This window comes from Xyrauchen texanus, chromosome 13 (assembly GCF_025860055.1).
Source record: "Xyrauchen texanus isolate HMW12.3.18 chromosome 13, RBS_HiC_50CHRs, whole genome shotgun sequence".
Taxonomy (NCBI): Eukaryota; Metazoa; Chordata; class Actinopteri; order Cypriniformes; family Catostomidae; genus Xyrauchen; species Xyrauchen texanus.
Genome location: NC_068288.1, coordinates 23,434,767 through 23,461,579, shown reverse-complemented (window position 1 = coordinate 23,461,579; position 26,813 = coordinate 23,434,767). Strand labels below are relative to the sequence as shown.

At 38.8% G+C, this 26,813-nt stretch overlaps 1 protein-coding gene across 2 annotated transcripts in view; it reads left to right on the top strand.

Moving 5' to 3' along the window:
- The window catches only part of LOC127654175 (transmembrane protein 131-like), a 72,787-nt gene extending 52,242 nt beyond the window's left edge, over positions 1-20,545 (top strand). For both annotated transcript variants that reach the window (XM_052141227.1, XM_052141226.1), the window contains exons 34-41: positions 9,964-10,085; positions 10,186-10,335; positions 12,472-12,628; positions 12,866-12,981; positions 14,499-14,583; positions 14,669-14,772; positions 14,898-15,040; positions 19,515-20,545. In XM_052141227.1, the coding sequence (XP_051997187.1) occupies positions 9,964-10,085; positions 10,186-10,335; positions 12,472-12,628; positions 12,866-12,981; positions 14,499-14,583; positions 14,669-14,772; positions 14,898-15,040; positions 19,515-19,775 (1,138 nt within the window). In that variant the 3' untranslated portion in view covers positions 19,776-20,545. The remainder of the gene's footprint in view (positions 1-9,963; positions 10,086-10,185; positions 10,336-12,471; positions 12,629-12,865; positions 12,982-14,498; positions 14,584-14,668; positions 14,773-14,897; positions 15,041-19,514) is intronic.
- The last annotated feature ends 6,268 nt before the right edge of the window (positions 20,546-26,813 follow it).

Sequence of the window (26,813 nt, the reverse complement as noted above, 5' to 3'; positions counted from 1 at the left end):
AGCACTAGATGGCGCTATAGGAAGTCTTATAATTGAAGAGTCATATGGATTATTTTTATGATGCCTTTGTGATATTTGGACCTTCAGAGTTCTGGCCAACATTCACTTGCATTGTATGGATGTACAGAGCTGAGATTTTCCTCTAAAAATCTTAATTTGTGTTCTGCAGAAGAAAGTTATACACGTGGGTATGAGGGTAAGTAAATGATGAGATCATTTTTATTTTTGGGTGAACTATCCATTTAAGTGGCCTGACCTTGGCAGGACATAACAACATTGTTATATATAACAACCCTACCAGTGGCATAATTTGGATGAAGGCTGGGACTACCTGTTTGTCCAAGCAATGGGAGACAGCAGGGAGTGTTTAAAACTTGTTTGAAAATTACATATGTTAGCCAGCAGGTGGTGGCAAAAGTAATTTTTGTGTGTGTTAGGGGTATAACAGTTATGACTCGGACCAGATATGGAGAAAGAAAACCAGGAGTCGAGAAATTCAATTAAAGAATCAAAATTTACTGAAGAATAGTTTGCAGTGAAATTGGTAGAGCCAGCGACAAAGTCTCACGAGGAGATCGAAAGCTAACTCGTACATTACACAAAATCTTACATCAATTATACCATTTGCAAGGACGTACATTCCATTATTTTACTCCTGATTGGCTAAAAGAACATAAAGTCACAACATATAGAGAGCTATGCGGCCTATCAACATTAATCAGCGCACTTGTCGTCAGAGCCCGAGATTTACATCTGAAGTGACCTCGCAGATGATCGCGGGCGTCTTCGAGTCGGCCTGGTGTGCCTTCCTGGGTTCAAAACCTGGGTAGAAGGTCAAACGCACACACAAAACACTGACGAACAACAGTTCTTCTCTGGGCACAGGAGAGCCAGAGTACACATTATCAGGTCATTTAAGCCAAAACAAGAGAGATAAAATATTCACTCCTCAGGCAGAGGAGAGGGGTAGAAATAACATACCTTTCTTCCCTAAAGAAATAATAAGAGAAAATCACACTTCTACTATTCAGGTAGTATTGCATAGGACTTTAAACCATATACTTAATCATAGAAAAAGTAATGATCAAACACAGAACATATGTTTAACATTCTCCCTGCCCCCTCTCATCACAGCTAAGCTTATCCCCAAAGGACCTTCAGACTACGGGCAGGACAGAGAGAGACTCTGGAATGTTCCTTAAAAGACACTAGTTAACATTCCAACACACATAAGATTCAAAGTATATTTCAGTTATGCATAAGAAAATAGAATTGATTATGTGATCATGCATATAGTTAATTCATCACTTTATTAAAGAAGTTAAGCAACAGAATACAGATAGATATTGATATAAAAGGATATATATATATATATATATATATTGATATATCTGAAGAGCCAAGGGATTTTGACCCTCACCCTTCAGTCCCCCGTTTTAGACCAATGTGGGGTCCAATACCGCCACGTCTGGTCTACCAAGTGAGGTCATTACGGAAGGTGGAGTGGTAACGCATGCTTCCCTGACGGGTCACACTTGTCTCTTCGCCTCATTGCGGACATGCTGGATACTACAAATTCCCAGTCCCCACGCAAAGGCTCTCCCACCTTCCACTCACAACAGGGCATGGATGTTATCCTTCAAAGAGACAGCTCTGCTTCGTTAGCTTTCTTACTCTTATCAACTGGACGCCATGCAGGACCCATGGGGTGTGTCAACCTGTGTTTAGCACAGTCCTTTGATGGAGTCTTAGACTCTAGATCTCTGATTTCCTGTACTGAAGGAATTGGACTCAGAAATTGTCTAAATTGTTTTGCCGTCAAACCACTCATCTCCAATAGCTACCTCGGACAACTGAGGCCACATCCTCACCTGAAATGATTTATAATTGTCCCACAACAGCTCCTCATACTTTAAAGGTACCAGACTAGTCTTTGCTTGAGTGTACATCGTTTCAATATTCAGTTTAAACACTTGCAAATGCATCCAGGCTGTCACATTATAAGCCATCGATGTAGGACTATAACATTTATCTTCAAGGTAATCATGCAAGTGATCCATGTTGAAAACAGTTTTGTTAGCAAGGTTCCCAGCAAACTCATACTGGTGTAACACATCAGAAAAACTAGCCCAAGTGTAACCTGACTTAACAAAAGAAGCATTACACACCTCCCAGGGTATCTCCATCATCTTCACACCGGTGAGCTTCTCAGAAATTTCTCTACATTTATCAACATCTCCAGGAGGAAACATCTTAACAAACCACTGTTGAATTTCTTTACCTAAACAACGCTCAACATGTGCAGTCTCCTTCCAAGGGTCATCGAATCTAGTGTACCTGGGCCAAGAGAGGGACAAATCATTAATAGCAGGCAAACCATTTTTACTGCCATTCAGATCGAACTTGTCCTTGTCAGTTTTATCTATCCGTCCTAACCTATCACAGACTGCACCGTAAGCCCTATTAGTGTCCCATTGGATCATGTGGCATTTAGTTGGGACTAACACTCCCCATCTCATCAAATCCTTATCATTTATTGCTGTTTGATACTCATCAGACCCCGGTTCTTCTCTAATCACAATATTGCTGTATATATAGCTTTGGGCTACATCTTTAACAACTTTGTTGTAACCAAGTTCATTCTTAGCTTTGGGAAGATAGTATGACATGATGTGGCAAGGATCAGGAGCACTTGGGTATAACGGAAGTTTCACTGCTTTTCCACCTAAAATCATGTGGGAGTCATTCACATCTGCTACCTGACGCCTCCTTCGTTCTGCTCTACTCTCACCTTTTCTAGATTTTAACAAATATCGATTAACCATATCCATTCGTATAGAGCATGCACTCCTGGTTTTCAGCTCATTGAACTGAAATCTCCTTCAAACAGGTCAACGCCTCTACTCCTCATCCACCGACCTTTTTGCATAATGAGGGTAGTATCGGGATAATTTGGGGAGTGACCAAGCCAATAGGTCACTGTCTCATTTCCGTCCAGACGATAACAACGATCATTTACCTTTTGGTACATAGTCAGAATTAAATTTAGACCCTCAGTTGAATTTAGACATTGGTATTGTACCCATGATGGACGGTTATCGATCTCCTCACAATCCCAATGAGTTGAAAAGGCATGGAATCTCCCTGTCCAAATTGAAATTTGAATCCACATCAAAAATGATAAAGCGATCAGAATTAAAAATACCAACGAGAGCGGAAGTACCAATCGGATGAAAGCTCGTTTCACTTTCAGTCATCTCTCACTACGCACTTCTTCTTGAAGAATTAGCAGCTTCAGTATGTCGTCGGATTCAGCCATCTGTAATGATAAAACATTTGTTCTAGAATTCTAGAATTTTAACATACACGACAGACATTTAATGATCCCGAGGTAGTAAGTTGTTACACTTTTCAAGTGGTTTCACCTGTGACCAATATCTCCATACTGTACCCAAAACCCCCTGTCCAGTAGAACAGAGGTGTTAGTGGTCAATACCACCTGATAAGGCCCATCAAATTTCGGACCTAAGGGGGAAACTATCTCCCGCTGTAACATTACATTGTCACCTATTTCAGGCAAAGCAGGCATGTCTTTTTGCTCAACATTATCTCGATCTGCTTGTCGTGTGCTAACACTAACCCGTGTGTCTCACAGACTGTCATCCAAAGCTTTCAGATAATTTTGTAAAGCGTCTTTCAAAGGCCCGGATGATCCCTCATGTTGCAAGGGGGCATCCCAGGGCAGCCGCATGTAGCGACCTGTCATTACCTCAAAAGGGCTGAGCTGTGTAGTCTTGTTAGGGCTGGCTCTCATGCTTAACAAAATCGCTGGGACAGCTGCATGCCACCCTTTCCCCCACTCCAACAATCTCTTTCTCAATGAAGTTTTAAGCGTACGATTAGTGCGTTCAATAGATCCGCTAGATTGGGGCCTAAATGGAATGTGAAAGTGTTGCCTCACCCCATCAACTTCATGACATTTTTCATCACCTTCCCAGTAAAATGTGTACCCTGATCTGAATCAATTTGTAAGGGCAAACCCCATCTTGGGAAAACTTCATTCAACATAATCTTGGCGGTTGCATCTGCGGTGCAGTTTCTCAGTGGAAATGCCTCAACCCATCTGGAAAACAGATCAACAATCATTAGAATGTATGTAAAACCTCCACTAGGGGGCAGTGGACCTATGAAATCAATTTGGAGGTGTCCACGGCCCTTGAGGTCGAGGGGCATGTCCTAAGGGAATTTTCAGCTTAGAAGAAGAATTAACCTTAAGGCATACTAGACATCTCTTACAAAAATCATTGCAAGAAGCCCTCAGTCGGGGCCACCACCAGGTTTTGGAAATCGTTGCATGTAGTTTTTCAGGACCTGCATGTGCCAAACCATGATACAAAGACATTAGTTCAGTTCTAGCAGAAACAGGACAAACAAAACGCTCATGAAATTTCCACAGTCCTTCTGCATTTTTCTGAGCTCCTAATTTTGTCCATTGTTCTATCTCTTCAGGGTCATCCTCATCATAGAGTTTAAAAATGTCTCTGGGGGTCTCACTCTCCTGAGGAGCAAGAGCCATAACACTCACGCAAGTCTCAGTCCGTGTTGCAGCCTCTCTGGCAGCTGTGTCAGCAGCTCGGTTTCCTGTGGCCTCAGGAGAATTGTCTGTTGCATGTCCAGTGACTTTGATAACTGCTCCTGTTGCAGGAAGATCACAGGCATTCATAAGTTCTTTTACCTGCTGTTGATGAGAGATCGGCAGACCGGCAGTGGTTAGAAATCCTCTGCGTCTCCACACTGGGTCGAAGTCATGAACAGCACCATATGCATAACGGCTGTCAGTGTAAACATTGACTCGCTTCCCTGGCCATACTGCAATGCTCGTGTCAATGCGACCAGCTCGGCCACTTGAGCCCCTCCTCCTGAAAGAGAACCACAGTCAACAGTTTCACTATGTTCATTTACAACAGCCCAGCCAGTGAAGCGTTTTCCTGTTCAGTGAAAGCTGGAACCATCCACGAACAACTTCATGGCATCAGAAAGTGGTTCAGATTGAAGAGGGCTCTGGCTGTCCGTCTCGATCAGTCGGGCACAGTTGTGTGCAGTTCCTTCTTCTGGAAGCAAGGAGGCAGGGTTGATAGCAGTTTCAATGTCAATATTTATATCCACATTTTTACTCGAGAGAGTGGCCTCCCATTTAGCTCGTCTTTGATTAGAGATAGAGCCTAAACGAGTGTTTGTTAACAGTTTCAGAATCTGGTGTCTAGTGTGCAGTATCACCTTCTGATGAGTCACAATGTCCTCTGTAACCTTTACAGCCCACTCTGCACAGTCGCATATCAACAGGCACGGATGCTGTCCTGCCATTGAAACAGGAATAGGAGCAGAATAATATCCTACCATCCCATAGGAGTTTCTTCCTGGAACCCTTTGACCCAGGGCCGCTGAATAGGATCGAAGTTCCCACCCATGTCCATAGATGGAATGGCCTGCTGGCATCAGCATGACGTAATGCTGGGGAGGAAGCAAGAGTTTCTTTGATACTCACAAACGCCTCCTCCATCTCCTCAGTCCAGTCGATCAGCTCCGATCCAGGTTTTCCTCCTTTCAGCGCCTCTGTGAGTGGTTTAGAAAGTTCAGTGTATTCAGAAACATACTGGCAGCAATAATTCAAAAGACCCATTACTTGCCTTAGACCAGTGACCGTGTTTGGTTTTGGAAGTTCAATGATAGCTTTAACTCATTCAGGAGTGATGCGTCTGCCGTGCACACCCACAATTTGCCCCAAATAAGTCACTTCAGGCAGTGCTAGCTGTGCTTTCTTCAAGTTCACTTTGAATCCCCCGTTTTGGAGGGCATTCAAAACAGTCTGTACAGCAGTCAAATGTTTGAACTTGGTTGGACTAGCAATTAAAATGTCATCCACATATTGTAGGACAACAGATCCGTCATATTCAAGTTGTTTTCTTACCGGATTGATGAAGGATGCTAGTATCTGATGAAACAGTGTGGGTGAGTTGCAGAAACCTTGTGGCAAATGACTCCATGTCCATTGGCGACCCCTGCTGGTGAAAGCAAATCTGCCTTGGTCCTCCTTGGCTAGGGGACAAGTCCAAAAACCGTTAGAAATGTCTAAAGCAGTAAAAAAACAATGTTCAGATCCTATCTCATGTAGGATAGTTGCGGGGTTGGCCACCAGAGGGTGCATTTTCTCAGACACTGAATTCAGAGAAGTGTAATCAATGGTCAAACGCCAGCTCCCATCTGGCTTTTTGACAGGCCACATGGGAGAGTTAGTGGGAGAGAAGCAGGGAATCACAATCCCCCGTTTGCATAGTTCATCAACAACCGTTGCAGCCCCCTGTCGAGCTTCATTTTTCAAAGGATATTGTCTTTTGGCTTCATGCAAAGGACCTGGGATGCTCAGTGGCTGAATCTGTGCTAAACCACAATCATATTTATCTTTTGCCCATACCTCAGGAAATTTGGAAATTGTAAACTTCCACTCAGGGCGAGTTTCAGTTAGAATAGCAGGTTCAGCCACTGCACATCTCTGCTCATGGTGGGGGCCACTCTGAGATAAGCTAATTGTTTCATTGCAGCCAAGCACTAGCTTATCTTGAGAAAGCAAAACATCAGCTTCGAGTTCTTTCAGAATGTCAACACCGATTAGAGTCCCTACAGAATTTTTCCCTACCCAAAATTCAGTCCAATGTACTTTTTCAGAGTTAGAAATGGTTAGAGGGACAGGAGCAGATTTATGATGTACATTTGTGCCATTTAGACCTTCTATGTACAAAGTTTCAGAAATGATCTCAAGATCGAGATCTGTAATTGATACAGTCGCGCCCGTGTCAATCAAAATAAGGCATCCTTCACACTCATCATCGGCTAGCTGGAATACAAAATGAAATGTTAAGAAGATTGCTAGAGACTGATCACCTCAGACCACATTTTGACATAAATGCTCCTATACTTTTGCTGTGTTTCACGCCTGCACTTATTTAGCCCAATCTGTTGCTTTAATGCATTCTCTCACAAAGGGGCACAAATCTGCTCACAGCAGACCACATTCATTTTCATTGTTTTTTTTGTTTTTTTTCCAATGAAAGTGAATGGTGACTGAGACTGAACGCTCTTTGGCCTTGATCACTGATCAAGTTTCTCAGTGTTCCCTGCTATCAAAATAGAACTGCATTTGTTTTCCTGTCAGGCAAGCTGAGAGCACACACACACACACTTTCTGCCCAGAAAATCTTCTGAAATTTCACACTCTCATTTTCTGCTTTTTCACAAACAGCCTCGAAACCCTTACTCAAACTACACAGATCACAGCCAACTTCCTGCCCAATAATTTTTGCCACTCTATCACGTTGGGCAATCAAACTAGACCATCTGTCCATCATATTTGGAATTGCCTTTTCATGGTTTAAAGGTACACCACCCAGTTTACAAATCCATGAATAGGCAAACACGGATAGATATTTGGCCCTATCAGCGTCTTTTTTGTTCTGCAGCCAGTCAATCTGCTGCATGACTTTCCAATCAGAATCAAACCCCTGACTGACCATTTTCTTAATGAGCTGTGCAAATTTCTTTGATTTGAGCTCGTCAGAGCAGAGCTGTTTACAGCGTGTGCCCTGCTCGTTTTGGTCAGAACTACTCAGAAAATTCCCATTATCAGACATTTTTCTTGGTCACAGTTGAAAATCACTACCGAAGAGATTTTAGCAGCAAATATTTTACGCGGATAAATTAACTATAGCAGCAACAATACTGGATTTCTACCAATTTCACCACAGAGTATTCTTCACAAACATCCTGGTCACATATACTGATCCATACCAATTCGGGTCACAATTTATTTATTTACTTGGGACCGCTCCTGATGCATCCCTGGCAAAACAATCCCTATTGTATTTTATTTTATTTTATACCTAATATCTGAATCCCTAACTGCCTGATTCACTAAGCTCGGGGTACCCCTATCTGAGGTGGAAGAGATTGAGCAGGTTTACGGTGCCACTGGACCTCCCGTCCAGGGACGCACTCTGCCGGGGTGGTGCTACACCAATGCCCACCTGGGCCCCCCACAGAGCAGGTTTCACTTGCGCTGTTTGCTGTTTTAACCCTTAACAGCTCTCTCAGCAACTTCTTATACTCTCAATAGTATAATTAAATTACTCTTCACTCGCCTCGTCGAAGTGAAGCTCTCCCGCTCCCCTTCAAAATCTCTTCCAGTCAGACAGCCCTAACAATTAATAAAAGCTTCCTACCTTGTTTGTTGATTTGCCAGAGATGTCACCACGGAGTGATTGCCCGCCGAATCCTCCACCAAACTGTTAGGGGTATAACAGTTATGACCCGGACCAGATATGGAGAAAGAAAACCAGGAGTCGAGAAATTCAATTAAAGAATCAAAATTTACTGAAGAATAGTTTGCAGTGAAATTGGTAGAGCCAGCGACAAAGTCTCACGAGGAGATCGAAAAGCTAACTCGTACATTACACAAAATCTTACATCAATTATACCATTTGCAAGGACGTACATTCCATTATTTTACTCCTGATTGGCTAAAAGAACATAAAGTCACAACATATAGAGAGCTATGCGGCCTATCAACATTAATCAGCGCACTTGTCGTCAGAGCCCGAGATTTACATCTGAAGTGACCTCGCAGATGATCGCGGGCGTCTTCGAGTCGGCCTGGTGTGCCTTCCTGGGTTCAAAACCTGGGTAGAAGGTCAAACGCACACACAAAACACTGACGAACAACAGTTCTTCTCTGGGCACAGGAGAGCCAGAGCACACATTATCAGGTCATTTAAGCCAAAACAAGAGAGATAAAATATTCACTCCTCGGGCAGAGGAGAGGGGTAGAAATAACATACCTTTCTTCCCTAAAGAAATAATAAGAGAAAATCACACTTCTACTATTCAGGTAGTATTGCATAGGACTTTAAACCATATACTTAATCATAGAAAAGTAACGATCAAACACAGAACATATGTTTAACATTCTCCCTGCCCCTCTCATCACAGCTAAGCTTATCCCCAAAGGACCTTCAGACTACGGGCAGGACAGAGAGAGAGACTCTGGAATGTTCCTTAAAAGACACTAGTTAACATTCCAACACACATAAGATTCAAAGTATATTTCAGTTATGCATTAGAAAATAGAATTGATTATGTGATCATGCATATAGTTAATTCATCACTTTATTAAAGAAGTTAAGCAACAGAATACAGATAGATATTGATATAAAAGGAGATGTATATATATATATATATATATATATATATATGTATTGATATATCTGAAGAGCCAAGGGATTTTGACCCTCACCCTTCATGTGTAATATGAGCCAGTTGGTGACGTAAAGTGAATCACACACACATCCAGCCATCTATCCTTGTTTATCCAATAACTTGTTAGAAACAGCACTAGCCGTGATACTATTTCTGAAGTTAACTTTTTGAAGTACTAACGGAGGCTTGGACGCATCATTTGTTTTGAACCAGCAACGGCAGATTCTGATTCCTCGCGTAAGAAAGTAGTTCCTTGCACAAATGCGTTTTTATGACTGTACTCGGTTTTTCCTAATTGTTTTAAATGTACTTGTTCATTGAACTGTTGTATATAAGCAATATCACACTCGCAATCATGCTATATGGCCCTACATCAGCAGCTGCTGCAGTGCTGATGTAGAGCCATATCGCACTCTTGCTCGTGTCATATTGCTAAATATAATATATATATATATATATATATATATATATATATATATATATATATATATATATATATATATATATTAGCGTGCTTATTTTGCCAACAGTTTCTAGACTGTTGGATATTTGTTTAGAATTTCATCAGGGTTAATGCTAATGTTTCTAGGGGTTCAATCACAAGCATGAGTTTTCGTTGTCATCATTGAGTCCTAGCTTCGGTGTCTTTTTCTACAGCTCTCTAGAACTCCCTTACGTCACCCCCCTGGAAAAACAGGACAAGCAGCGTAAGACATTCACCAAAACACTGGCCAATACAGGACTTCACAGTGTCTCCAAACAACGGGCTCTGAGCAATAGTAAGTCTCAGATTTCAAATTTTCCATTTGTTTTTTGCATTTGAATCGCAAACTTTTAACTCTAGAACTTGTTTTTAAACATTTATTGTGTCTTCCCTAGTGGTCAGTGGGAAGATTGGGGATGAGCGTCCATCACAACTTGGAAAGTTTCTGTACAATGACTCCATGCAGGAGCTGGGCCATAGCAGTGGATCTGAAGGGGAGAAAGAGTCTCCTCCACCAGAATGGGATGTTCCCTTCAACAAAACTGGTAACCATAAATTATAAATCTGAAATTATAATCTGGGCCCCGTTCTACATAGACTACTGAATTACCAGGATTAAATTGCTAATGATTTGGCACAATCCAGGAGTTTTCTGCTTTTTGGAGCTCATCTCAAACAGTCATTTTCAAAGCTACAATTTTTAAGACAAGCAGGTTAATTAAATGCAAACTGGAATAGATTGCAACTTTATAAATGGAGATGTATTTTAATACAACCTAGGCCTGTCGCGGTTATTAAATTATTGTCTGATCGTGGTTATTTAATCTAAACACGGTTATTTGAGATTACTGTGATTATTGTGCACTTCAAAATCCAATTGGATTATAATGCCGAAATAAGGAAAATTTATACAAATATATAAATGCCATGAACGGCATATTTGTGTGTCATTCAGTTGAACTCCGAGCGCCAAACTCCCGCAAAAATATAAATGAACAAAGGTAAACGTTGATAGTGATTGCAAAGTGCTCCGGTTTCTCTAATGATCGGGTAATGACAAATGTTCCTGGTCAAAGTGGGTTCATTCACACATTGTTAATGACACAGAGTAGGTGATGCACTTTACTCTATTTCTCTGGAGTGGTAAAATAATGAAACAAAATCTCAAATGTTTTGCTTCATGAGAAATAATGGCTTGTAGGTTTCATCAAAGAGCATTAAAATGACTTGTCAAAGTGTAGATATTAGGAGAGAAATATTTTACTATTGCTTAAATTATCATAATATATTATTTAATATAAATATAATAAAAAACATGTTTTGTATATATATTTAAATATAATACTAATATATGTGTGTGTGTGTGTGTGTGTGTGTGTGTGTGTGTGTGTGTGTGTGTGTGTGTGTGTGTGTGTGTGTGTGTGTGTGTGTGTGTGTGTGTGTGTATATGTATATGTATATATGTATATGTGTAATTTTTTTTTTGAAATAAAGTGCAACAGTGTAAATGTAAAATTGACCAAAGAGACATAAGTATTTAGAAAAAAAAATTATATCTAAAAACATATTTTAATGTCATTCAAATAGTTTGTATCCCTTGAAAGGAAATCTTATACACCCATTTTATTATTTGATTTACATATTTGAAGTTAAATATGTGAAAATTACTTCTTAAGATGTATAAAGCACACGCCAATATGACAATTAGTCATGAAAGCCCTAAAGGGGCAATTAATCGCCATAGCCCTGATACAGACAATTAATTGTCATAAATACAATTATTTGTTTGACAATTAATCGTCAGCCAAATTTAATAATCGTGACAGCCTTAATACAGCCAAAATTTTTACTTCTAGTGAGGTAAAAATTCAGTCGTGAAGGAACATGTTACCTCAAACTGATTGGAGTCATACATTGGCTGTACATTTCATCTTCACTATTCATGAACAGCAATGTGGACCGTTTGCATTTGGCCTGAGGTTCTTTACAAATGGCAAAATGCAGAAAACTTGGTTGAGAGTGCTGCCTGCTGCTGGGCTAAGCACTGAGCTGTAAGAGACTGAATTGTGGGTCAGGATTTTCAATTGTGAAGTGCTTACAATATGACATACTAACAGAACAATCTCTGACGTTGAAATAAAAGAAAGCCTGTTGAAATCAAGGGTAAAGGCTTAGTGTGAAAGTGGAAATTGTGTAAAAGTAAATGCTTGCATATTTTATTTATCTACAATTAAGATTAAGCCCCTTTCTCTTGTTTAGCTGTCTCTTTAGCTGTTTCGTTTTGCTACAAAAAGGTCCTGAATTTCTTCATTGTCCTCTACTTTAAGTTTGTATTTGGCAGTGTGAAGAATCATGCTTCTTTCGATGCACTGATCACATTATTTCACGTGTCAATGTAAATAAATATATACCTTTTTAAATCAACAGAAGATTATGCAATTATTATCATAGACACTTCAATCTAGCTTTTCTAATCAAGTTCACACATGTACTCAAAGGACTGAAATATTTGTTCTATCTTGTGTTTAATGTTTAATGGAATGGAATATTTCCCTGAAATTTACTGACACACAAGTAATTGCTCCAGTCTATTGAGACATGTTTCTAAAGCATGTTCAGTTTATTATACTTTGTACTGTCATGATTTCAGGATCTGAATGTGTCTTTATATTTCTTATCAGACATAGACAGTCTTCAGCAGATATCTATGCAGACCATGCATGCAGACCCATTCCTGAAAGGACCCAATTCAGTTATCTCCAGAACCTGTTCCCCACCCCCGTCCTCCCCAAACCTGGTGCCTCGTGGAAGCTACAACATCATGCTCCACACCAGCAGGTAACTCAAACACACAAGTCTCACTTTAAACTTACACATCTGTATGTGCACAGAATAATAAAACGACAAGTTAATAGAATAATAAAATGCACAACCTACATTTACATGTGTGAAACCAAGGCATTTGGGAATTGCCATCAAGGCAATTGGTTTTATCCAATCCTGGTTTTATCCAGATGTTTGTGAAATGTAAGGGAGATCCATGAGTGATGCTACTTATTTTGTTTATTTTTATAGCGAGTCTAATTTAAAGAAGGCTCCAGGGAATAAGCTCACCAAGTCGGCTTCGCTGCCTGGTCAAAATGGAAATCCAACTTTTGCAGCTGTAGCCGCTGGCTATGACAAAAGCCCTGGTGAGTCTGTCTATAACACTTTTATGGCTTCAGATCTACTTTTTCATAATGCTATTACAGTAAGATTTACCATGCACAATTCAAATATACATTGCAGGCAGTGTTGTCAAGACACCAACATTTCAGAAGTCGGAACCAATACCAGTGAAATTTATTGAATCTCAATAGAAAAAACAATACTGCCTTATTTGTCAATAGGGTAAACATTGATTCAAGTTCAAGTAATTATTCAAGACAAGTAAACAGTCAGTAATAAATGACAGTTTTTGATAATTGCTTGCGTATGTTTTCTGAAACTATGGCTCATTGTCTCTGAACTATACACACACAAAACCAAAACACACACACACAACATGCAAAACATCACACATCTCTTGCAAAAGCAAACACTTCATTCAAAACTATTTGAACTCTTTTCAAAATTGTGTTTTTGCATCAAAACTCTACACACAAACCATCAAATGATTAGCTCTAATACACACCAACTACATGCAGATGTGATAAATTCTTGTCTTTTGCATGTTTAGTGTGCAGTGGAGTGCACATCAGTTTTTCTTACCACTCACACGTACTTGTATGTGCACATATATATATATATATATATATATACATACATTATATATATATATATATATATATATATATATATATACATACATTATATATATATATATATATATATATATATATATATATATATATATATATGCATATTCAGTATATATTTACACTATAAACCGAAATTCAAGGGGGAAAAATACAATTTCTTTCTCAAAACGTATTTTCATCCAGACTTTAAGGATGAACAGATTTCTAAGTGAAGAAATTAGCTTTAAGTGTTTTCACACGTGAGCACTGGGTGAAAATAATCAGTAAATGAGTGTGGCATTTTGATTGGCAGTGTTTTCCAAATGAAACCCAAGAGCTGTTAGTTTTAAACGATATGTTTAATGTAGAGAACTTTTTAGTGTTTTGCAAAAACTGTGTTTTACAATTGCAAACTTAGTGTAGATAATGTGCTTGCAGTTTCACAGACTCTGAAAATTAGGTACATGAGTTAATGGTTTCAATGAGTGTGCCTCAAGTAGCACTTTTAGTGTAAGTGATTGTGTAAAAATTGTAAGAACAAAGAAAATAATTACGTTTTTTAGTATTTAGTAATTTTTATCAGAAATGCGGTACCTGATTGGTCTGAGAAACTATAGACCTAGCCCTAATCGCAACTGTAACCAATCAGGTAGAGCTTTCCTCATAAATAAGATTAAGTCTTCTCCTGCCATCCTACGTTTTGGAAATCCACCCACGTGGGAGCCGAAATGAGGAGCTAAAAAGTGATATTTAAGAATTTAGTTTGTGTAGTTTCTCTACTTCTTTACTGTTTGACCTGTTAACGAGATCACCAGTGGTTGTCTTGCGATCGACCAGTCGATCGATGTAATGAGCACCCCTGATCTATAAAATATGTTGCTGATTGATCAACTTTAATGTTGTCATTGTGTGTGTGCTTGTTTTCACAGGTGGTAGTGGCTCAGGTAAGACTGATGGTCTTGGGAAGGTGACACTGTCTCACATGACATCAGTGGAGAGTGACGGATCTGACAGGTGTGTTACCTTAGCAACAAAACATTTAACCTTCTCTCTTCTTTTATATAAATGGACATTCATGGTGTTATTGTGCATCTTTTAGTTCTGGACTGTGGAGCCCAATAGAAAACACCAACAGCCCTAGTTTTGGTACAGTTAACTCTTTCTCTGCTTTTGGACCCAACAACCCACTCAACCTCTCTGGAGGTATGCAACACACAACCGGCTCAACTTAAAAATAAAATGTTCTATGTTATGGTATTTAAATATAGTATATATTTCCAATTATAAATCTCCATTGTATCCAATATCTCAGTTATTTTCTATGTTAGTTTTCAGAGGCATGACTGTTCCAAAGAGCTCAGAGCCCCAGCAGAGTTGGCCAGAATACACTCCAGTGTTCCCGTCTGTTTGGGATACTGAGCCTTCTAATTCCTGGGCTACCAGCACTGGATCGCCAGCAACTCCAACAACTGTAAGACATCCCCTTACACTAAATTCAAGCATAATACATTGCAGAGAGATCGAAAGGATCTTACTGGTGGAGAGTGCAAACTGTTAGGATTTATCATCAAAACAGACACTTTTCATCCCAAAGCGATAATTTAAATCCAAAGCCTTAGAGTAAAAGACAAAGTGGTTTGTTTGATTCCCTAATCCTAAGTAAAAACTTAGGCAAGTTACTCATTCCACATTGTTTGTACTACGGACATGAATGATACCTAAATTAATGCAGCTTGCTGAGGAAAGGAGTGCTGTTACTTTTCTAAATGATCAGATTTATTATAGATTTGCAATGAAGGAGGGAAGCAACCATTAGGGCTGGGTGATAGGACGATGTTATCAACGATATCTTACAAAGATCCAGATGCCGAATGTGACACTCAATTGACAGACGATGAACGACAATATCGGGTAATGGCAAAACCATGGATCTGGGAAGTCATCAAATATATTAAACAGTAGCCCAGGTTGTAAAACTAGCACTGCCACCCACAAATGCGACAAGGCTGAATCCAGTTTGCAAGCTCCTTGTCCAAATGTATTTCATGAATGGGTAATTTTATTAATCTACCCACAACAGGCCAGCGATCTGTAAGATGTCTCAGAGTGACACATGACAAGAAATGCTGTTTGTCACAAAGACATGTGCTTGGAAAAACACACTTTATTATATTTTTAAGAACAGAAAAAAGAAAATCCATCAATGCTCGTGTCTGATTTGCTGTTTGTTCAGAGGCATGCAGCATGACGAGCCTGTCTTGTGGAACAGGCGGATGTAAAGTGTTTCATTCATCTGAAAACTGTTTGCAAGAATAATGTCATCTATGAGAATGCTGCAGAAGGTGCTGTGAATTTAGTTTGCTTTATTTCCACTGACCTGTTTGCGATTGCAACTCTGCAGGTTATGTAATATACAGTTCAGTTTTTGTGTATATTTCATTCTAAACTGTTTAAATAATTCAAACAAAATCTAACATAAAACAAAGGCAATCTGAGTAAACGCAAAATACAGTTTTAAAATAACTTTTTTGCTTCATTAAATAACATTTTCCAATACCAACTGGGCCTGTCTGAATAAGTATTTGCCCCTTTAGTTACTAAATCACCAAATCTATGAAATGACATTCATAATGGGGTTCAGCTGGACTAGACACACCCAGGCCTGATTACTGCCAGCCCTGTTCAATCAAATCAACCCCTAAATATAACTTTTTCAGCTGAAGTTGGATAAAAGGTCTCACCCAGTAGCAGACTATGCCAAGGTCGAAGTAAATTCTGTAAATGATGAGGAAAAGGGTGATTTGAAATACATCAGTCTAGGAAGGGTTACAAAGCTATTTCAAAGGCTCTGGGACTCCAAAGAATCACAATGAGAGCCATTATCTCCAAATGAAGAAAACTTGCCACAGTAGTGAACCTTCCCAGAAGTGGCCGAACTTCCAAAATTCCTCCATGAGCACAGCAACGACTCCTCCAGGAAGTCACAAAAAAGCCAAGGACAACATCCAAGGAACTGCAGGCCTGCAGGTTCATGACTCCACTTTCAGAAAGTCACTGGACAAAAATTACATCCATGGAAGTGCGGTGAGGCGAAAACCACTGTTAACTCAGAAGAACATTAAGGCTTGTCAGAATTTTGCCAAAACACCTTGATGATCCTCAAATATTTTGGAAGAATGTGGAGATTTTTCGAAGACAGTGGTACCATTACAGAATTCCACAAAAAGAACATCAAATCTACAGTCAAGCACGGTGGTGATAGTGTGATGGTGTTGGGATGCTTTGCTACTTTAGGGCGAATTGCAATAATTGAGGAAAACCTGAATTCTGCTCACTACCAGAAAAATCCTAAAGGAGACCGTCCGGTCATCTGTCGGTGAGTTCAAGCTCAAGCACAACTGGATTGTGCAGCAAAAATCATGATCCTGATTATGATGCTGTGGTAAGACCTTAAATGGGCAGTTCATGCTCAAACCCTCTACTGTGGCTGAAGTAAAGCAGTTCTGCAAAGAAGACTGTGCCAAAATTTCACCACAGCATTGTGAAAGACTGATCTCCAGTTATTGTAAATGTTTGGTTTCAGTTGTTGCTGCTAAAGGTGGCACAACCAGCTATAAAGTTTAAGGGGGCATTAGTTTTTCACATGGGTGATATAGATGTTGGATAACTTTTTTTGCTTCAATAATAAAAAAAAATGACTGGTTGCGTTTGTTTTATGTTGTATCTTGTTTGAAGATCTAAAACAATTTAGTATGAAAAATACTGTATATAGTTTGAATAATAAAAAAACAAGACAAAAGTGATTCAATCATAAAATAATACAAGATATGTTCACCTTGAAACTTGAGTTCCATTTTATTTTCTTTAGGCAGCATTAACTGTATTACCAAAACGCGATAAGAACCCACATTTGGCATCATTATTTTGGGAACTCAAGGGAATTTATTAGGTTTTATTACTCTGCCTGGCCAAAAAACAAAAGGTTGCATACTATAATATTTCGTTGGACCGCCTTTAGCCTTGAGTTGCATACATTTTTTGCTGAGATCTTGTATTAATGATGGGAGAAACCACTCTGTAAAGTCTTCTCCAGTACATCCCAAAGACTTAAAATGGGGTTAAGGTCAGGACTCTGTGGTGGCCAATTCATGTGTAAAAATGATTCCTCATGCTCCCTGAACCGCTTTTTCACAATTTGAGCCCAATGAATCATGGTATTGTCGTCCTGGAATATCCCTGTGCCATCAGGGAAGAAAAAAAATCAATTTATGGGATAACCTGATCATTCAGGTTGTCAGCTGACTTCATTTTATTGCTGCATAATGTTGCTGAGCCTAGACCTGACCAATTGAAGCAACCCCAGATCATAACACTGCCTTAAATCCAAATGGTGACATTTATAATTGTCTAAAGTTTTTAATCTGTAGGCTATTATTAATTTTCCACCTGTTGTCGTAGATGTATGCTTGCGTGGTGGCAAATGTAGCCATTGGAGATGGTACAGTAAATGTTTGGATTTGTGGAGGTGGTTAAAAAATATTTTTTTGATCACTTTGTTTTTTTTATTGCTTTTTTCGTTCAGTTTAAAGTGCAATTTGAATTTAGAAATGTCTTTTTTTTTATGCGTTTGTGTTTCAATTATGGCTGTCAATCGATTACAATTTTTAATCAAATTAATTACACGGTGTCCCGATTAATTAATCGCATATACAAATATTTGTGGAGAAAGCCCTCATATAGCAATAATTCAATATATAATGATACATAGTTATCTTTATATATATATATATATATATATATATATATATATATAAATAAATAAATAAATAAATAAATAAATATTCAGATAATTAAAATGCATTACATTCTTGTGGAGTTAATCATTGATAAGACAATACAAAGGTGGCTTTAAAATACAATGTATTGTTTACTACCATATTATTGATCATAATCAATCATTGGCATACAGTTCACAGCAATCCATTTCACAAGTGAATTTGTCAATCAGTTCGAGATTTATTATGAGGGACCCGTCAATTTACACCTGCATCAGACATGCTTGTGTAGTGTCTCGGGTGTGTTGCATCATAAACATAACATTTTTAGGACATATCTTGAGATCTCTTAGTTCGGATTTGTGCTCCATCAAGTGTTTTGAACGCAAGAACGCAATGCCATGTCTGTGTTGTTCTGCTGCTCAAGGGTGTTTTTCTTCACTGTATAAACTGCGCATTGCCACACAGCTGAAGTTTCACTTACTGCCCTCTAGAGTAAACAGGTGGTACTACAAGCTTGCATTTCTCAGGAATCTTCCATATCATTGCGGGCATTGCGATTAATTGTGTTAATTTTTTTTAACATATTATTTTTAGTCAAATTAATCGCACTGAATTAACGCGTTAAATTTACAGCCCTAGTTTCAATAAATGAGCTAAATCAAAATTCTTTAACTCTTTAAAAGAGTTAAAGCAAAATTAGTCACCGTCCCTAAGCAGGGGGGTTGATGATATTATTGTATATTGCGATTTATTTTTGACGGTGATTATCGATAAATATTATTTTTACATATCGCCCAGCCCTACAAGCCATATCTAGGGACCAGAATATCAGTTATTTTGTCTTGGGCCTGTGAGAAGCCAACAAGAACCTTAGCATAAAGCCCTGGCAACCACCCTCAATACTCTAGCTTTGTGGTGGGAAGTTTTGCATGGGTAAAAATCTAGTTACCATTAAACGTTTCATTTTTGAGCTCTCTGAGTGGATTAAGCTAATAAATTATTTCATAAAGTTTTATATAATAGTAGAATTCTTTCAAAAGGCAAGGAAATAACTCTCTATGTTCAACTCTGAATCCCCCTCAGTTCTATAAAGTTTCCCCTTAGTGCAGATAATGTTTCTCTGTAGGTCATTACATCACCATGCTTTCTCTTTCTGCCTATCTTTAGTCCATTTTGGGGAATGCACGAAGTCCCTGGTCCTTCAGCAGCTCCATCTGGTCTACAGGCAGTGACACCACTCTGCACCCTTTCAACCCTCCTACTTCCTCCACTCTCACTAATTTAGTCAGCCACACTGCACCGCCCACACCTGCCCCCAATGATATGGGCCGCACTTTCAACCCCTGGAGCATGGGGTGGTCTCCCTCTCTAAATCGCTGGAACTCGGAGCCGTGGCCAAACAGCCCTGACAACAACAATGGCATCTGAGTCCGAATAGCCCCAGTGAGCAACAGAAAATGCAGTTGTTTCTAAACTTATTTTATTTTTCCTGGTTAAAAAATACTTTGTACACCAAGATAATTTTATTGATTAAAGTCATAAATTATAATGGTAAAAATGTACACTGGAAACCCAGTGTTGAATTTCTAAGTCCCCTCAAAATTCAGATCTATTTATGTTGGTGGGGTATGATAAAAATTGCCTTAAGTTAAATTTTAACTGACACAATGAATGAAAGATTGAAGACATTGGTTGAATGCTATTGCCCTTGTAGGGATGTTTTTCTTTGTGATTTTAGAGATTCCATGTTTTGAGTAATACTGCATTGTTTGGATTTAAAGTACATGGGCCAGTATTACTTTGTTTAAAATGCAAAAAGCAGTGTTACTCAACTTTAAAATAAGCACTTTGCATAAAACCCCACTCTTACAGAGCTAATATTTTGGTTTAAGAATTTCATTCATTTTAGTGCATTTTCTGGCCACACTTGTTGGTTCATTTAATATTCAGAAAGTGGTAAGACAATTATTTTCATGTTAATCGCATGGTCTTCCCCCTCTACGTCAAAGCCAAATCATAAAAACTTTCAGGATTTGAGATTTTATTTTTTTAATTGTCTTATGCTTAAAGTGAAAAGCTTTATTGGTTGAAATTGGCTTTTAATTTGAGGGAGCTTAAAGAAGTTTGTTCTGTGCATCATTCATTTGTCACTTAAAGAGTGAAATATTTGTTACATTGGTTGAAATAAACATATCAGTCTGGAACATTGACTCATTTTATTTCTACTTAATCTTAACCCTGCTCAGTTATATGCATAAAAAGGGTGCTACATTTGAAGATGAGATTCCAAAATGGAATACCTGTTGTGTGATGAGAGATTGCGGATTATGAAATGTTGTTATCAAAACACAACTTTAAATTTCAGAGTATTCTGAAGAATGCAGGTTAAAGTCACCCTTTCATCAATTGACCCCTCACTAAACTCTGCCCCCCCCCCCCTGCAGAACTCCCTGTTCGAATGAATGGGAGATCGCCGTGGATGGTGCAGTTTTTGGCTATATATTCTCATAAACGGAATGGATAATATTTTAACGTGGGCTGGTACAAAGAGTGACATTGTAATGGATATTCATCTTACTTTTTTGTAAAAGAAATTGTAAAATTAACTGAATCAGTATGAAGGCATACGATTATCAGTCAATTGAAAAGAGAAAACGTAATTTTAAAAGCAATTACACATCTAATAACATTAGCGTAAGTTAACAGAGCTGTTTATAAGTCTCGTAACGCACTCACTGTGATGCAGTGAACTGTTTATTTACCATCACTGACATTAATCAATACATAAATTAACGTTCAGTTATTAGCTGGAGCAAACCTGGTTGTCGTTACAGATGTTATATGTTCATTTGGGAATGAGGACTGACACAGTTTAAATCCATGCCCTTCTCCAGATATTTTTAAAAAGAAAGAAATATACTGCATGTATCATCTCTGGGTAACTCGGGTCACTATTACAAATGACCTCGCAACAACATGTTTGACGATTTTTGTATTATTTTGACAATACCACTTAAAAGTACTCAAACACGCATTATTTCCATAGGCTCTCATTGGAAAATAGAAAACGTGAATCAGATTTATGGCGGCAGGGCAACAGTTGCTAAGACACGATTAAGCACTAATGACCAAGTTCTTAGTGAATGGTAAATTCGGTCTTAGTGGATTCTTTGTGAAGGGTCAATTCAATGAAGCATCAGTATTATGCTGATTGTAGAGAAGCTGTGAGCATCGAGCTGAACTTCGTAAGGTCATGGTCCTCATCACAAACACACAGTGTCCCTTCTGAAGTATGTTGGCTGGGTCCAAAACCATCAATCCTCGTCCCAAGTTCCCTTGCATCTCCAACCATACAGCACACGCCAAGCTCTCTATAATCACACTGCTGTCCACACAAGCTGCCACAGCAAATTATAGGGTACAAATCCTTGCCCAAACAGCACATATCTGTTGATGCCAAACTCTAGAGAAGGCCCAGCACTTGGAAGTTATCTTCTTCATGAATCGAGCAGCTGATGTATCCAAAAACCTCCTAGCAAAAAATTTAAAAGATTTTGAAACATCGGCTGCAATACAGGTGAAACTCGAAAAATTAGAATATCGTGCAAAAGTTCATTAATTTCAGTAATTCAACTTAAAAGGTGAAACTAATATATTATATAGACTCATTACAAGCAAAGTAAGATATTTCAAGCCTTTATTTGATATAATTTTGATGATTATGGCTTACAGCTTATGAAAACCCCAAATTCAGAATCTCAGAAAATTAGAATATTGTGAAAAGGTTCAGTATTGTAGGCTCAAAGTGTCACACTCTTATCAGCTAATTAATCCAAAACACCTGCAAAGGGTTCCTGAGCCTTTAAATGGTCTCTCAGTCTGGTTCAGTTGAATTCACAATCATGGGGAAGACTGCTGACCTGACAGTTGTGCAGAAAACCATCATTGACACCCTCCACAAGGAGGGAAAGCCTCAAAAGGTAATTGCAAAAGAAGTTGGATGTTCTCAAAGTGCTGTATCAAAGCACATAAATAGAAAGTTAAGTGGAAGGGAAAAGTGTGGAAGAAAAAGGTGCACAAGCAGCAGGGATGACCGTAGCCTGGAGAGGATTGTCAGGAAAAGGCCATTCAAATGTGTGGGGAGCTTCACAAGGAGTGGACTGAGGCTGGAGTTACTGCATCAAGAGCCACCACACACAGATGGGTCCTGGACATGGGCTTCAAATGTCAAACGTCTTACCTGGGCTAAAGAAAAAAAGAACTGGTCTGTTGCTCAGTGGTCCACAAGTCCTCTTTTCTGATGAGAGCAAATTTTGCATCTCATTTGGAAACCAAGGTCCCAGAGTCTGGAGGAAGAATGGAGAGGCACACAATCCAAGATGCTTGAAGTCCAGTGTGAAGTTTCCACAGTCTCTGTTGGTTTGGGGAGCCATGTCATCGGCTGGTGTTGGTCCACTGTGCTTTATTAAGTCCAGAGTCAACGCAGCCGTCTACCGGGACATTTTAGAGCACTTCATGCTTCCTTCAGCAGACAAGCTTTATGGAGATGCTGACTTCATTTTCCAGCAGGACTTGGCACCTGCCCACACTGCCAAAAGTACCAAAACCTGGTTCAATGACCATGGTATTACTGTGCTTGATTGGCCAGCAAACTCGCCTGACCTGAATCCCATAGAGAATCTATGGGGTATTGCCAAGAGAAAGATGAGAGACATGAGACCAAACAATGCAGAAGAGCTGAAGGCCGCTATTGAAGCATCTTGGTCTTCCAAAACACCTCAGAAATGCCACAGGCTGATAGCATCCATGCCACGCCACATTGAGGCAGTAATTAATGCAAAAGGGGCCCAAACCAAGTACTGAGTACATATGCATGATTATACTTTTCAGAGGGCTGACATTTCTGTATTTAAAATCCTTTTTTTTTATTGATTTCATGTAATATTCTAATTTTCTGAGATTCTGAATTTGGGGTTTTCATAAGCTGTAAGCCATAATCATAAAAATTATATCAAATAAAGGCTTGAAATATCTTACTTTGCTTGTAATGAGTCTATATAATATATTAGTTTCACCTTTTAAGTTGAATTATTGAAATTATTGAACTTTTGCACGATATTCTAATTTTTCGAGTTTCACCTGTATTGGCAATGAAAGTCCTCAATTTGCTCATGAAGCGCGAGTCTTACCAAAGGCAGTTTGATTCTGCAAGTAAACTCCCAGGTTGTGATGCATGTTGTGGAGGTAAACACTAGGTAAGCTGATTCTGCAACCGCCTTTATCTTCCTTGCCTGGAAGATAAACAGTGGTTACTATGGGCAGATCAAGCTCTATACTAAGAACCATGTACCTCAAGCCCTGATTGGGTTCCATGCATGACAGTGGTGGACGAAGTACACATACCATGTACTTGAGTTAAAGTAAAGATACTCAAGGTAAAATATTACTCAAGTAAATGTAGAAGTGCTGCCTTTAAACATTCACTTGAGTAAAAGTACAAAAGTATTTGCCTTCAAATGTACTTAAGTATCCAAGTACTATGATTTTTTATGGCCATAATGTCCTATTATAATTTGTCACAAGACTCTTGCTTAACTCAGTCTACATGAAGACTAATGTCACTCTTGGCACACCAATCTATTAATAAAATGACATTAATTAGTCAGATGTATATATGTAAGGAATAATTGAAGACGGGCCGTTGAATTATTAGAAAAATAATGCACACCCGGGGTGGTAATGCGGTCACGACGCGAAGCGGAGTGGCCGTTACACCGGTGTGCGTATTTTTCTAATAATTCAACGCCCGAGTCAATTATTCGCTTATACTACAGTTACCACACCTCGAAACATTGTTCAGATGATGTGATTCTAGACGTTTGTCAAGTTTTTGTCATTAAAACGCTCTTGTATGTAGGACTAATTTCTTACGCATCTAATCCCATGCCTCCGTTGCTAATTCCAAAACGTCATTTTAGAGTTAGTAATGGAGGTTTGAGCCACTGACAGCAGGCTAATGCAGTTATTAGTGTAGTTATTAGAGAGACAGAGGTTGCAATAATGAGACAGAAAATCATGTGTATCGTATTATTTAATTTATTTATTAATTCATACGTTATAATTCATTCGTTAATTCGAACGAATTTATTTATTAAAATTAAACTGCACGTTAAACACACTGACAGCCCAAGCTGTTGTTTGTTTGTGAATCAACAATCAGAATCAAGCATTCAACAGCCCTGTAGTATAATACTACAGGGCTGTTGAATGCTTGATTCTGATTGGTTGAGAACGTTCTAAGGTGTGCAATTATTTTCATGGAAACGCACGGCTAAAGTAGTTCCAGGCAGGTCTTGACCGCATTACAGTTCCATATCACTTCGCGTAGTCAACTGTAATAACGGAAAATAGGATACAATTCATAACAAGAAGTGACAGCGACAAATCCACTTCAACTTCAAGAGGAAAAAAAATGACAGACTATTTTGATTTTCCGGAAGTAAATTTTAATATTTATGGTGAACATAAACATTTTAACAACTGGGCGACCGCAGTATTGGATAGCTCAGATGAAAAATCAAATAAACGGAAGAGGACATCAAAGGCAGCCGGCAACAACAAAAGACATAAAACAATCAGCGAAGAACAGCTAGACCGACTCGAGGGCGAAAAACATGAAGAAAACACCAAAAAAACAACAGCTTGGGCTGTCAATGTGTTTAACGTGCAGTTTAATTTTAATAAATAAATTCGTTCGAATTAACGAATGAATTATAACGTATGAATTAATAAATAAATTAAATAATATGACGCACATGATTTTCTGTCTCATTATTGCAACCTCTGTCTCTCTAATAACTACACTAATAACTGCATTAGTCTGCTGTCAGTGGCTCAAACCTCCATTACTAACTCTAAAATGACGTTTTGGAATTAGCAACGGAGGCATGGGATTAGATGCGTAAGAAATTAGTCCTACATACAAGAGCGTTTTAATGGCAAAAACTTGACAAACGTCTAGAATCACATCATCTGAACAATGTTTCGAGGTGTGGTAACTGTAGTATAAGCGGAATAATTGACTCGGGCGTTGAATTATTAGAAAAATAATGCACACCCGAGGTGTAACGGCCACTCCGCTTCGCGTCGTGACCGCATTACCACCCCGGGTGTGCATTATTTTTCTAATAATTCAACGGCCCGTCGTCAATTATTCCTTACATATTCTATGTTATGGGAGCAGCCAATTTCCCTCCAAAATTAAACACAAAAACGTATTAATGCAGTGTTTCTGCTACTCCCCAGAAAAAAAATGCTGTTATGCAAGTCATTTTAGTGTCGACATAATAAGCAATGTACATTATGCGTCAATATTTACCGATAATTGCTGCAATAATAGCTGCTGCTCTCTGCCCCGCTTAAAATCATTGGCAACGCAATTTGTTTGGAACTATTTAGAGCTACACGAATCACGTGACCGCGCGGCGGCGAGATCACTGTCGCAACCGTCTATGTTCGCAACTCTCATATTTAACGGCTCTGGGGTGCGTTTCCCGTACAACGACGTAACTTGCTGCTCCACTACCGTAGTATGATGCACTGTTGAAGAAATCAACTTGCTAGTCACGACTGTTTCCCGAAACCGTATTGTCGCAAATTGGTTGTTCAACCATGTTGGTTAATGATGTCACACATGTGGTGGAGTAAAAACTACTTTTAATGAATCTGTTTGCGATCGAATTAATGCTAGATGTTTTGCTATAAATTACGGACATGTCATCTGAGGACTATCTCATATTTTTCTCAGTTATTTGCTTTATTTCCAGATTCAATCATACGCTCGTTCTTACGCACTAGAGCACGTTCACACATGCGCACTCTTCAAAAACGGTGCTTTAAATCTATTGACAAACTAAAAGACATAAAGGACATTTGTATGTCTTCTAAATAAAAGATACTGAATGTCATCTTGCTTATTTGGCTCAAGATAATAATTTATTAAGCCCACATGTTATAATAACAAGAAACTCTGCTTCTAACCACAAGTCCAACCACACAACTCTGCGATGCTGTTTGCGAATGTTCGTTGGAACGATGGTTTCGGGAAGCACCGACTCGTTGAACTATGATGATAATGACGGAACTTGCGACCATAGTTGGCTAACGATGCTTTTGGGAAACGCACCCCTGGTTCGCGCTTAGTAGATGCCGCCAAGGCAAGTTCAAAACAATGCGCACGCGCTGTACTGTGATTGGTGGCTCATTTGAACAGTTACGTTTTTATCCACTCATAAATAAAAAGGAACGACTGATTTTGAAAATGTAGTAGAGTAAAAAGTAAGATATTTGACTTTGAAATGTAGTGGAGTTAAAGTAAAATTCTCCCCAAATTTAAATACTTCAGTAAAGTACAGATACGCAAAAAAGCTACTTAAGTACAGTAATGAATTGCATTTACTTCGTTAC